General features: G+C 51.9%; 1 protein-coding gene across 8 annotated transcripts; it reads left to right on the top strand.

Annotated features, from left to right (window-relative positions):
* The first annotated feature begins 33 nt into the window (after positions 1-33).
* Positions 34-12440, top strand: RCCD1 (RCC1 domain containing 1). 8 transcript variants are annotated; one of them, XM_082736114.1, is made up of 8 exons: positions 34-328; positions 1535-1739; positions 1824-2220; positions 2391-2512; positions 4379-4477; positions 4738-4908; positions 5412-5441; positions 5994-6972. In XM_082736114.1, exons 2-8 carry the CDS (start codon positions 1565-1567, stop codon positions 6164-6166), a joined length of 1167 nt encoding a protein of 388 aa, XP_082592240.1. In that variant the 5' UTR covers positions 34-328; positions 1535-1564; the 3' UTR covers positions 6167-6972. The 8 variants fall into 8 exon arrangements, with proteins under 8 accessions (XP_082592240.1, XP_082592245.1, XP_082592242.1 ...); XM_082736119.1 differs by lacking the exon at positions 5994-6972 and adding an exon at positions 12351-12437 and having other exon boundaries at positions 45-328; XM_082736116.1 differs by lacking the exon at positions 5994-6972 and adding an exon at positions 7483-7750 and having other exon boundaries at positions 204-328.
* Positions 12441-12877: the final 437 nt, after the last annotated feature.

The following is a 12877-nucleotide window of genomic DNA, read 5'->3' as shown; positions in this document are numbered from 1 at the left end:
CTAGGACGGCTGCTTCCTGTGGGGCCCGAGTCCTTCTCGTGCGGGTCGTGAGCCGCGGCGGACCCGGGCTGAGAGGAATGGCGGGGTGCACGCGTCGCCGCGGTCGCTCCTCGCCAGCTCTGCAGCTCGGATTCTAACCCAAGCTCCGCGGCCCCGTCCGGCCCACCTCTTCCTCGGGCCCGCGCCCTCCGGAGGTTGCCCGACCTCACACCCGAGGCTGCAGCGGCCCAGCGCAGGCTCTAGGGCCGGGTCGACCTCGATCGGACGAAACGCGCGGCGAACGGGACGGGCGGCGGGCGGGACTGCGGATAAAGAGTTGGGTACGGAGGTGAGCACCGCCCTGCGGCTGCCCGCCCCTGGCGGTGACGTCACCGCCCTCGCCGGCGATTGGCCCGGGGAGGCTGCGGCAGCCAATGGGCGCCTGGCCCGGCCCTCTGCTCTTCAAAACTTTCCTCCGCGGCGGCGCGCCCCCGGGTCCCGGGAAGCTACTCTGCATCCCCGCTTTTCCTCCCTCGTGACTGCGGGTCGGGAGGAGCTGCCCGAGGAGGGTGGAGGGCACAGGGTCCAGATCAAAGGTCAGAGGCCCCCTTGGGTTGGGACTGGGCACGGAAGGGGTTAGGAGCCCAGGTACGGGTCAAGGAGCTTTGCAGGCACCCCGAATGGAAAAAGCGGTGTTGCTTTTGTAACCGCGGACGCGGGACTGTATGTTTGTCTCCCCATTTACGTGTCAGCTCTCTGCGTGCAGCCAGCCGTCTCTCATCCGCCCAAAGGACGGCATCAGTAAATGCTTGTAGAACGAATAAGTGACTAGGTGAGGTCCGGCTGAAATTGTGTATAGGTCTCTTGAGAACTAGTAAGTACCACTGGACTTTCTAAAATCAACTCTAAGCCCTGCATTAATAAGCCAGGACTTAACCTTGTGCCCGTCGTGGTATGAGCCAGACCTGAACCGTTTATTTCCATCTGTTCCACACGGTTCTACAGGGTACGTACAGGCGGCGCCCTCTCCTGTGCCGTGCCTTTGTAAAACTGAAGAAACTGAGTTGCACTCAGAAAGTTTAAGTGATGGACCAAGGACACGGGCACCGCTCCCTGCAGAGGGAAACACGTGAACCCTGGGGCTGGCCAAGCTGCACAGGGCGCTGTCTCCCAAACGCTCTGTTTTGCCCTGGTGGGAAGAGCACTATTGTATGGAGCCGGTGGGCCTCGATTTCAGCCCTCTGCCCCTCTTGGTCCTAAGTTGTGTGATTGTGGGAGGGTTACTTTCTCTAGGAGTCTCTTCTGTCAAATGGGGGTAATTCTGGTTCCCAAGATGACATGGGATAATGAGCCTGACACTGGGAGCTGGAGGTGCACAGATCCTAGGACAACGCCTAAGGGAGAGGACACTTAAGTACCTGGGGCCCAGTCTGTGGGGCAGTGAGCTTCCCTGAGCTAAAGGGAAGACAGGGCAAGTGTCCCCATTCTAGGCGGCCCAGAATCTTCCTCAGTCTGGTGGGATTCCTAACCCGGTTCCACCTCCCACCCCATTCAGGTGGCGGCCAGCAGAGGGCGCGGCCCGAGCATGGCCGAGGAGCGCCGGGGGTCCTGGTTCGGCTTCGGTTTCTGCGGCTTCGGGCAGGCGCTGGGCTCGGGGCACGGGCGGCAGGTGCACAGCCCCGAGCCACTGGCGACACCGGGCCCGGGCGCCGACGTCTGCCGCGTGAGCGCCAGCTGGAGCTACACCGCCGTCGTGACCCGTGAGCGCCCCTCTCCGCCCCACTTCCGCCCTCGGCCCGGGTGCGTGGTCCGGCCGCCCCCCAGCCAGCCCTTCGCTCCCGCAGGTGGAGGCCAACTGCAACTTTCGGGCGCGGCCGGCGGCGAGGCTGGCGGCTGCAGGGACGCGTGGGCCTCGGAGGCGCTCCTCGTGGTGCTGCGCGCCGGGCCGGCAGTCGGGCCCGGGCCGGAGCTGCAGGCCTGGGCGCCGGATTCGGCGCTGCGCGGGGAGCCCCTGTGGACTCACACGCTGGTGCCGGAGGCCGGGCAGGAAGACGCCGCGGGCGGGAAGCCCCAGGCCCGGGCGCTGCCCCTGCTGCCCGGCGCGCGCGCCTACGTGAGTCCGCGGCCGCCCTTCTACCGGCCTCTGGCCCCGGAGCTGCGGGCGCGCCGGCTGGAGCTGGGCGGCGAGCACGCCTTGCTGCTGGACGAGGCGGGCCAGGTGTTCTCCTGGGGCCAGGGCAGGTGAGAGGGGCGTGGCCGCGTGGGGCCTGCGGGCGGGGGCGGGGCGGGCTGGGGGCAGATAAACCTGGTCCCGAGTGGGAGGTGAGCGTGGGAAGTGGCCGTCTGGGGACCCGTGCGTGTGACTGGGGCAGGAAGGGGTGGGGGACCCGCTTGGGCTCTCCCTCGCTCAGGCACGGACAGCTGGGCCACGGGACTCTGGAGGCCGCGCCGGAGCCGAGGCTGCTGGAGGCGCTGCAGGGCCTTCCCATGGCTGAGGTGGCCGCGGGTGGCTGGCACTCCGTGTGTGTGAGCGGTAAGTGACAGACTCAAGGTCTTCTAGTCTCCAAACCTTCTTCCCCCTCTTCCAGTGTGGGCGGGTGGTCTAGGTAGACCTCCTTCCAAGTTCATCCCATGTTAATGGGGCTGCGGTTCAGGACTCCTGGGCGCCTCTCAGATTCAGCCCTCTCTCTGCCTCGCCATGATGCGCTCCCACGGGACTGTTGCCCTTGTCTTCTGTTGCTGGCCTCCCCGCCTCTCCCATCCCTCCCCTCCAGCCGGGCTACCTTCCTAAAACACTCTGCAAGGGCGCAGGAAGGGGTGGGGGGCAGCTGAGCTGAGGAGAACGGACAAGAAAGGATGCAGGGGGTCAGGTGGCTGTGATGTGGGGCACACAGTGGCCCCACAGATGCGCACAGGGAGGAGGATGGGGGTGAGGGCGAGCCCAGAACGGAGACCTTCATTTGGGATCCTATGTCTACCGCCCTGGCAGGCCATGCAGCTGCAGCTGATTCCCAGGCAGGGAGCAGGGGGTCTTTGTTTGTAAGGGTCTGCACCTGGGGCTCTGGCTGGGCTCTGGACGCTTCTATCCGCGGGGGTGGGGGCAGCTTTAAAAAACATGTGCCTACACCACCAACCCCTAGTCTCCTGTCATGAGACCGGCTTCGCAGACAGATGTGAAAACGCGTGGGCTAGAGGTAAGGGAAGACAGGACTAGAAACAGCCAGATGGCAAGTCTCACACTTCAGGCCGGGAGAAGTTGGAAGTTTTGAGTTCACGACAGTGTTCGGAGCACAGACGCTGGAGACCGAGCTTCCTAGGTTCAGATCATCACTTTGCCCCTTCTAACCTTGGGCAGAGCACTTCACCTCTTCGTGCCCCCCCGTTTTTTCATGAATAAAATAGGCATGTTGTCCTATAGCTCTCTGTAGGGCTCTTCTGAGAATTAAATGGTTATATTTGAAAAGTGCTTAAAGTTCTGGCACCAAGTAAACACTTGATAAAAATTAGCTGCTGTCGTGGGTAATTTTTACGAGAGAGGCAAGGAAGGTCAGAGCTTCCAGAAGAGGCCTCTGGTGGGGCCTGTGGTGGCCAGGGCTAAGCAAGGGGGTGTCGTGGGCTCAGTGGGTTTGAAAGGGAGGCCGTTGGGAATTTCCAGGCATGCATTTCTGAAGCATGTGTGGTTGGGTGTTCCGCGAAAGGGAAGCTTATGTGAAGCGACTTCCCAAGGAGCTGGAGACCAAAGGTCCAGCTTGACAAGAAACGGTTTACTAAGGGAGTTTCTGGACTCCTGTTGGGCGGCTGCAGCAGGGCTGCAACCACACGCCCTTCTGGTCAGACCTGCTTTTATAGCCCTAGTGTCTGGGATTCCGTGCTGGGGGCCACCCAGGAGGAGAATGTTCGAGATTAGTTCTGTGTTGTCCCATTTCCAGAACAGATCCAAGGACCTCATGCTACCAGGGCGTTCTTAAGGGTTGTTACTTGTGTGATTTAAAAAGAGAAAGTGTGCTGGGGGCTGTTCTCAAGAAGGCTTCATTCAGGTCTCCGAGCTGTCGTGGTGGCAGCTTTGTGCAAGATGGCGTTTGTTTGGTTCACACGTGGGAGGTGGGGAGGGGGCGGTTTAGCAACAAAGGGAAGAAGTGAAACTGGAAAGGAAGGTCCAGGAGACTCTGAAGAAAGGATGACAAGGAAAGCCTCTGAGGGGGAAGGGAGCCTGTAAAACCAGAAAGCTGTGGGGCCCGCCGGAGGCACTGCCCAGCGTGTCGCCTTGGGCAAGGCAGGCGTTCGTCATCCCCGGGGAGCTGGTGGGTATACAAGGCATTTGGGTGGATTCAGGGGGGCTTAGGAGGGTGACGATGCAGTTCACAGTCTGTTTAATGGGTCCCCTTTGTCGCTTTTTCAGAGACGGGGGATATTTATGTCTGGGGCTGGAATGAATCCGGGCAGCTGGCCCTGCCCACCAGGAGCCTGGCAGAGGATGGAAAGACTGTTGCCAGGGAAGGTGAGGGTCCATCTTCTTCACGTGTTTCTGTCCTTCCTGACCCCTGGCCACATGCCGGCCGAGACCTTGGAGTGCTTGGAAGGGACATGGGTCGTCCTTGGGACCCCAGGTCTCTCTGTGGGACTCCGGGCTCTGGGGGGGCCTGGGGTATGGCAGGGCTGTTGTCAGCGTCCGCAGCGCCCCCACCCCCCATGGCTAAGGTGTAGCCAGAGCTCCGCCTAGCCGTCACCATGCTCCCCACTGTCACTGCTTCTCTGAAGCCGGCAGGCCGCACGAAGGTGACTCCGACATGAGGAGAACGGTGGGGAGTGAGGACGGAGCCCCGGCCCCCTTCATAGCCATCCAGCCCTTCCCCGCTTTACTGGATCTGCCCCAGGGCGCGGAGGCAGCCCAGGCCAGCTGTGGCTCCCGGCACACGGCGGTGGTGACAAGTGAGTAGGGCAGGGCGGGCAGCCGGAAGTCCCTCTGCCTGTCCCGTAGCTGGCGCCGCAGAGAAGGCTGTGATCCCCTCAGAAACCTGTACTTGAGGTGTCTCCGACAAGCACTGAGTGGCCGCCTCCCTCCACGAAAACAGCCCCAACCTCTGGGGCTTGGACAGGTGCCCCTCAGCTGTCCGGCCGCGGAGGCTCCTCCTCTTGCGGGGAGGCTGGTGTCGGTGGCCGTTCGGTCTGAGCATGGGGCCTGCCCGGTCCAGCTGCTAAGACCCCTGAGCCGCTGTGAGAGGGCAGGCCCATCCGCTGGCATACGGGAAGCTAAACCTCTTGCACCGGATCCTTTCCCGCTCGGCCGCGGCTGCGCGGAGACCATTGTTGGAGAAGGTGCTGTGCTCTGCCGGGCAGAGCTCGGGACACTTGGAAGGTGCTGGCTGGGGACTGTGGCAGGCCACGCTAGACAACTGCCTTGTGACCGCCCCTTACTGTCCTTCTGGTTGTAGGAACTGGGGAGCTCTACACCTGGGGCTGGGGTAAGTAAGAGGTTTGCTTGTGTGATGCTTAAGCCAGGGGAGGAAGGGACCAGGGCATAGAGGGCCTGAGCCCTGGGACGTCTAGGACGGAAGTGCTGCGGGCCCTGGTCTAGAACAGAGCCTGGCACTCGGAGTCCGAGTCCACACAGGAGCAAAGCGGATGTTCGTGCTTCCTGTGGGTCTTTCTGAAGAATTGTCTTGAGGGAAAACTTAGGCAGCATTTAGGACATATCTGTTGGTCTGGCACTGGGGAGGAAAAAAAGTTAAAAATCTGTGTTCTGAGTGTCTGGAGTTCGGAGCAGAGAAGCTGGAACATCGTCTTGTCTGGTGTGGTTGGTGGCAGCCGCCTCTTGGGGACCTGGGGGTGGGGGGGGTCCTGCCGGTCCCGGAGGCTCTGTGGCTCTGGGCTCCTGAATTACCAGAGCAGACCGCCCAGAGTGGTGGGTTAACCCTGCACTTTGCGGGGCGGCCTGAGTTTTTCCCTCCCTTCCTGGAGGGCAAGAGCCCCAAGGCCCAGAGGAGAGGAGGGCCAAGGGGCTCCCTTCACTTTAGGTAAATATGGACAGCTTGGCCACCAGGACACGACCAGCTTGGATCGGCCCCGCCGTGTGGAATATTTTGTAGATAAGCGACTGCAAGTCAGGGCCGTCAGCTGTGGGCTCTGGAACACCTACGTGTATGCTGTGGAGAAACAGGAGAGCGGACAGCTGCAGCCACGGGTGTGAAGTGAGCGTGCGCTAGAGTAGATGGTACACTTACACCCGTGAAGCACCCCCGAGCCAAGGAAACCTCTGTCGGCCCCCCAGATGCCCCCCATTTGCCCTCCCTGCCACAGCCCTCCTGCCCTGCCCTAGAGCCCCGTCTTCAACTTCGTCCTCATGTTGGACACGCCTAAAGAGCTTTGGAAGGGCATGGCCAAGGCCAGCAGGGCAGACACCATGAAATCCAAAGCTCTGGGGCGGGGAGCCTGGGGGTGTGGGCGGATCGCCAAGCTCCCCCAGCTGACCCGGGGTGATTTGAGGTCGTGTGGAGATTGGGGACCATCAGGGGTCGTCTTGGTCATCTTTCCTCACCTGTTTTCACTTAGGATTGTACCACTGCGTCCACATTCGGTAGAGTTTAGTTTGTTTGCTTTGGATTTTATGTGACTGGAGTCCCTCTGTGGCTGTCCCTTTGTGTCGTGTTTCTTCTTTCAACACCATATGATCCGTCCGTGTTGTGCTCTGCAGTCCATTCATTTTTACTGTCCTGCCGTGTTCCGTCGTGTGAATATACCTCATTGTATATTCTTCTGTTGGTGGTCATTTTTCCTTTTATTGAGTTAAAATACACATAAAAGGGGCGCCTGGGTGGCTCAGTGGGTTAAGCCTCTGCCTTCGGCTCAGGTCATAATCCCAGGGTCCTGGGATCAAGCCCCACATTGGGCTCTCTGCTCGGCAGGGAGCCTGCTTCCCCCTCTCTCTCTGCCTGCCTCTCTGGCTGCTTTGATCTGTCAAATAAATCTTTAAAAAATAAAGTACACATTAAAAAATATACCGCCTTAACCATTTTTCAGTGTGTGTCTCAGTATTAAATTCCCATTGATGTGCAACTACCGCCGCCATTGACCCCAGGGACTCTTCTCATCTTGCACAACTTGTTACCTGTTAAACAGCCACTCCCCACCCACTACCCCTGGCCAACACCATGGTACCTTCTGTCTTTCTGATTTTGACTGTTCTGAATCATCATTCGTGTCACTAGCTTATGTCACTTAGCTGAAGGTCCTCAGGGTTCATCTGTGTTGTAGCAGATTCCAGAATTTCCATCACAGCACTGACCACATTGTTTATCCATTCACTGGTTGATGGGTACTGGCTTGCTTCCAGGTTTTAGCTGCTGTGAATGATGCTATGAATCTATGTGTGCAGATGTTTCTTCGAGACCCTGTTTCCTGTTCTTTTGGTTATATATTCCGAAGTGGAATTTCTAGATAATCTGGTAATTGTATTTTTATTTTTACCTTTTTTTTTTTTTAAGATTTTATTTATTTATTTGACAGAGAGAGGATCCCAAGTAGGCAGAGAGGCAGGGGGTGGGGTGTGGGGAAGCAGGCTCCCTGCTGAGCAGAGTGCCCGATACAGGGCTCGATCCTGGGACCCTGAGACCATGACCCAAGCTGAAGGTAGAGGCTTTAGCCCAGGAAGCCACACACACGCCCGGTAATTCTATTTTTAATTTGTTGATGAGCCTACGTACTGTATTCCATGGAGGCTGTACCGTATTTAATTCCTACAACAGTGTATAAGGTTCCAATTTTCCCATAGCCTCGCCTAATACTGGTTGTCTGTTTTTCTCCATAATGACCATCCTAATGGGTCTAAGATGCTATCTCCCTGTGGTATAAATTTGCATTTCCCTAATGTTTAGTGATGTCGAGTGCTTTCCATGTGCTCATTGGCCATTCATAGATCTACTATGGAAAATGCCTATTCAAAGGTTTTGGCTGTTTTTTGAATTGTTTTTGTTGTCGAGTTTTAGGAGTTCCATATGTGTTCTGTATATTAAATCTTCATCAGATATGTGATTTTGAAATATTTTGTCTTGTGGATTGCTTTTTTTTTTTTTTTTTTTTTTTTAATTCATTTGACAGACAGAGATCACAAGTAGGCAGAGAGGCAGACAGAGAGAGAGGAAGGGAAGCAGGTTCCCTGCTGAGCAGAGAGCCCGACGCGGGGCTCGATCTCAGGACCCTGGGATAGTGACCTGAACTGAAGGCACAGGCTTCAACCCACTGAGCCACCCAGGCGCCCCAATGTGGATTGCCTTTTTACTCTGTTAACAGGGTCTCTTGATATAAGAAACAAATAAAACACTTTAATTTTCATGAAGTTCAATTTGTTTTTCCTTTGTCATCTGTGCTTTTGGTGTCCTATTAAAGGAGTCATTGCCAAATCCAACGTCATGAGGCTTTTATCCTATGTTTTCTCTCAAGAGTTTTATTGTTTTAGGTCCTACATTTAGATCCTTGACCTACTATGAGGTAATTTACATATATGATATTAGTTAAGGGTCCAACTTTGTTCTTTTGTGTGTGATTGTCCAGTTTTCTGTGCAGCGTTTGTTGAAAAGACTGTTCTGTTCCTCCTGAATGGTCGTGGCACCCTTGTCACAAATCATCTGACCACATATACAACGGTTTACTTCTGGCTCTCTGCTCTGTTCCATCAGTCTGTATGTCTGTCCCTATGCCCGTGCCACACTGTTTGATTACTGAAGCTTTTCCTGTAGGTTTCAAAATCAGGAAGTGTGGGGCGCCTGGGTGGCTCAGTGGGTTAAGCCTCTGCCTTTGGCTCAGGTCATGATCCCAGGGTCCTGGGATTGAGCCCCACATCGGGCTCTCTGCTCAGTGGGGAGCCTGCTTCCTCCTCTCTCTCTGCCTGCCTCGCTGCCTACTTGTGATCTCTGTCAAATAAATAAAATCTTTAAAAAAAATAAAATCAGGAAGTGTGAGTCCTCTAGTTTTGTTTTTCTTTTTCAAGAATATTTTGGCTATTTGGGGTCCCTTGAGATTGCCTATGAATTTTAGGGTGGGTTTTTCTATTTCTGCAAAAAAAAAAAAAAGTCATTGGGATTTCAATAGGGATCATATTGAATCTATAGATCACTTTGGGTAGTGTTGGTATCAATAATATTATGTCTTCCAATCCATGAACATGGGATGTATTTCTATTTTCCATTTATTTATGTTTTTAATTGTTTTCAGCAGCATTTTGTAGTTTTCATTGTACATGTCTTTTACCTTGGTTAATTCCTAAGTATTTTATTCTTTCTGATTTTATTGTAAATGGAATTTTTATACTTTCCTTTTCATATTGTACATTATTTGCCTATAGAAATGCATTTTTTTAAAGATTTTATTTATTTATTTGAGAGAGAGAGCAAGCATTAGAGTAGAGAGGTCAGCAGGAGAAGCAGACTCCCCGCTGAGCAAGGAGCCCAATGTGGGACTCGATCCCAGGACTCCAGGATCACGACCCAAGCCGAAGGCAGTTGCTTAACCAACTGAGCCACCCAAGCGCCCAGAAATGCATCCTTTTCTGTGTATACTGACTTTGTATCCTCCTCCTCTGCTGAATTCATTTACTCCAACAGTTTCTTTGTGGATGCCAGGATTTTCTTTTTCTTTTTTTTTTTTTTAAAGGTTTTATTTATTTATTTGACAGACAGAGATCACAAGTAGGCAGAGAGGCAGGCAGAGAGGGAGGAGGAAGCAGGCTCCCTGCTGAGCAGAGAGCCCGATTCGGGGCTCGATCCCAGGACAGAGGCTTAACCCACTGAGCCACCCAGGCGCCCCGGATGCCAGGATTTTCTATATGTAAGGTCATAGTCTCCACAGACAGATGGTTTTACTTCTTTTCTTCCAATATGAATGCTACTTATTTTGTTGCCTCATGGCTCTGACTAGGACTTCCAGTTTTGTGCTATAGAAGTGGTGAGAATGGGCGTCCTAGTCTCATTCCTGAACTTAGAGGAAACGTTTTCAGTGTTTCACCATTCAGTATTATGTTTGCTTTGGGTTTTCTATATATAGTTTTTATTATGGGGAACTATTTCCCCTCCTATTTTATTGAGTGTTTGTATCATGAAAGGGTGTTGAATTTTGTCAGATGCTTTTTCTGTATTGATTGAGGTGATCATGTGGGTTTTTTTTCCCCTTCATATTGTTCATGTGGTGTATTACATCAATCGTTCTGGTACTCCAATAATAAATCCCCTTTGGTTATGGTATATAATCCTTTTAAAATGCTGCTCAGTTCTGTTTGCTTGTATCTTGCTGAGGAGTTTTGCATCCATGTTCAAAAGGGATACTGGTCTGTAGTTACCTTGTCTTGCTTTGTCTGGCTTTGATGTCATTGTTATGCTAGCTTCATAGAACGAGTTGGGAAGCATTCTCCCCTCTTAAATACTTTGGAAAAATTTGAGAAGTACTGGTAGTAGTTCTTTAAATGTTTGGTAGAATTCACCAGGGAAGTCTTCAGGTCCTGGGCTTTTCTTCGTTGGGTGATTTTTGATTACTGATTTAATCTTCTTACTAGTTATAGTAAGTTATAGTAATTCAGATTGTCTATTTCTTCGTGATTTAGTCTCTATAGGTTTTGTGTTTCTAGGAGTTTTCTCATTTCATTGAGGTGATCCAATTTGTTAGCGTACAATTTTTCATAGTACTCTTAAAATCTTGTTCATTTCTGTAGAATCAGTGGTAATGTCCCCACTTTCATTTCTGAGTTTAGTCATTTGAGTCTTCTTTTTCCCTGAGTCCGTCCGCCTAGAAGTTTGTCAATATTATTCATCTTTTTGGAGAACCAGCTTTTGGTTCCATTGGTTTTTCCCTGTTTTTCTTTCTTTTTTCTTTTCTTTTTTTTTTTTAAAGATTTTATTTATTTGACAGAGAGAGATCACAAGCAGGCAGAGAGGCAGGCAGAGAGAGAGAGGAGGAAGCAGGCTCCCTGCTGAGCAGAGAGCCCGATGCGAGACTCGATCCCAGGACCTTGAGATCATGACCTGAGCCAAAGGCAGCAGCTTAACCCACTGAGCCACCCAGGCGCCCCCCTGTTGTTTTTCTTTTCTCAATTCATTTATCTGTGCTGTGCTCTTTACTATTTCCTTCCTTCTGCTTGCTTTGGCTTCAGTTCTCTCTCATTTTTTTGTTTTTCTAGTTACGTTTAATTAGATTGTTGACTTCAGATCTTTCTTGTTTTTAGTTTTTATTTTTTAAAGGTTTTATTTACTTATTTTTTTAAAATTTATTTATTTATTTGACAGACAGAACATAAGTAGGCAGAGAGGCAGGCAGAGAGAAAGGAGGAAGCAGGCTCTCCATGGAGCTCAGAAGCCTGATGCGGGGCTCGATCCCAGGACCCTGGGATCATGACCTGAGCCAAAGGCAGATGCTTAACCCACTGAGACACCCAGGCTTCCCTCTTTCTTGTTTTTAAATGGGAGCATTTATAGCTATAAATCTTCTCAGCACCACTTTTTCTGTGGCCCGTGAGTTTTGGAATATTGTGTTTCATTTTCATTAGTCTCTGTATTCTAATTTACCCCGTGATTTTTTCTTTGATCCATTGGTTGCTTGAAATGTATCGTTTGATTTCCACAATATTGTGAATTTTCATTTTTCTTTGTACTGATTTCTAATTTCATCCTGCTGTGGTCAGAGAGGATGCGGTGTATGATATCTTTATTTTTATTAAGTTTTTAACTTTAACTCCAACTCCAACTTTAACTCCATAGTTAACACACAGTGGAGTACGAGTTTCGGGTGTTCAGTGTGGTGACTGAGCGATTCCATCCATGACTCGTGCTGGTCCTGATACCTGATAGGCGCACTCTTAATCCCCTTCACCTGTTGCACACCCTCCTCCCGCCCCCTATGATAACCACTTGTTTGCTTGTTCTCTACAGTTAAGAGTCACTTTCTTGGTCTTTTTTTTTTTTTTCTTTTGGCTCTTTTGTTTCTTAAAATCCACATATGAGTGAATCCTGTGGGATCTGTCTTCCTCTGAAGGACTTAGGTCACTTAGCCTGATGCTGTCTAGCTCCATCCACGTTGTTGCACATGGCAGGATTCCATTCTTTTCGTGGCTGAGTAATATTCCGTTCCATATACCACCCCCCAGTCTTCTTTATCCATTCATCTATCATTGGGTCCCCGGGCTTTTGTAAATAATGCCGCTGTACACATAGGGGTGCATATACCCCTTTAAATTCATGGTTTTATATTTTTGGGGTAAATACTCAGTAAGGTAGTTCTATTTTTAACTTTTTGAGGACGGTCTCTTTTCCACAGTGGCCGCACCAATGGAGCAGCTCCTTTTTCACCACACCCTCGCCAACACTTGCTGTTTCTTGTCTTTTTGATTCCAGCCGTGCCGGCGGAGTGAGGGGACCTCTCGTTATGGTCGTGGCTTGCGCCTCCCTGATGCTGAGTGATGTTGGGCATCTTCTCGTGCGTCTACTGGCCATGTGCGTGTTGTCTTCGGAGGTAGGTCGTCCTTTAGTTTCGTTGCTCGTTTCCTTCATTGTGTGGAAGCTTTTTATTTTAGTGAAGGTAGTTTGTGGTCGCCTTCCTGTCCCTTGTCTCAGGAGGCGTCTCTAGAAAAGCCATGGCTACGGTGAGAGGGCGTCGCTGCCTGTGCTGCCTTCGAGGATTCTTATAGTTTCTGAGATGGAGATCTCTGATCCAGTTTGCATTTATTTTTGTGTGTGATGAAGGGGAGGGGTCCAGCACTGTTGTCGTGTTGTTGTATGTTTCTGTCCAGTTTTCCCATCACCGTTTGTTTGTTTGTTTGTTTGGTTTTTTCCCCATCACCGTTTGTTGATGAGACTTTTTCCCATTGGACATTCTTTGCTGCTTTGTCAAAGAGTAACTGATCGTATCATTGTGGGTTTAT

The sequence above is a fragment of the Mustela nivalis genome (assembly GCF_964662115.1).
Source record: "Mustela nivalis genome assembly, chromosome: 6".
NCBI lineage: Eukaryota > Metazoa > Chordata > Mammalia > Carnivora > Mustelidae > Mustela > Mustela nivalis.
This window is presented reverse-complemented; position numbering and strand designations above follow the sequence as displayed.

Bases quoted from the DNA above. Each gene is read 5' to 3' on its own strand.
- RCCD1 (XM_082736114.1), top strand. From the start codon at position 1,565: ATGGCCGAGGAGCGCCGGGGGTCCTGGTTCGGCTTCGGTTTCTGCGGC. The intron at 1,740-1,823 runs GTGAGCGCCCCT...TCGCTCCCGCAG, and splicing joins CTACACCGCCGTCGTGACCC to GTGGAGGCCAACTGCAACTT. The intron at 2,513-4,378 runs GTAAGTGACAGA...TCGCTTTTTCAG, and splicing joins GCACTCCGTGTGTGTGAGCG to AGACGGGGGATATTTATGTC.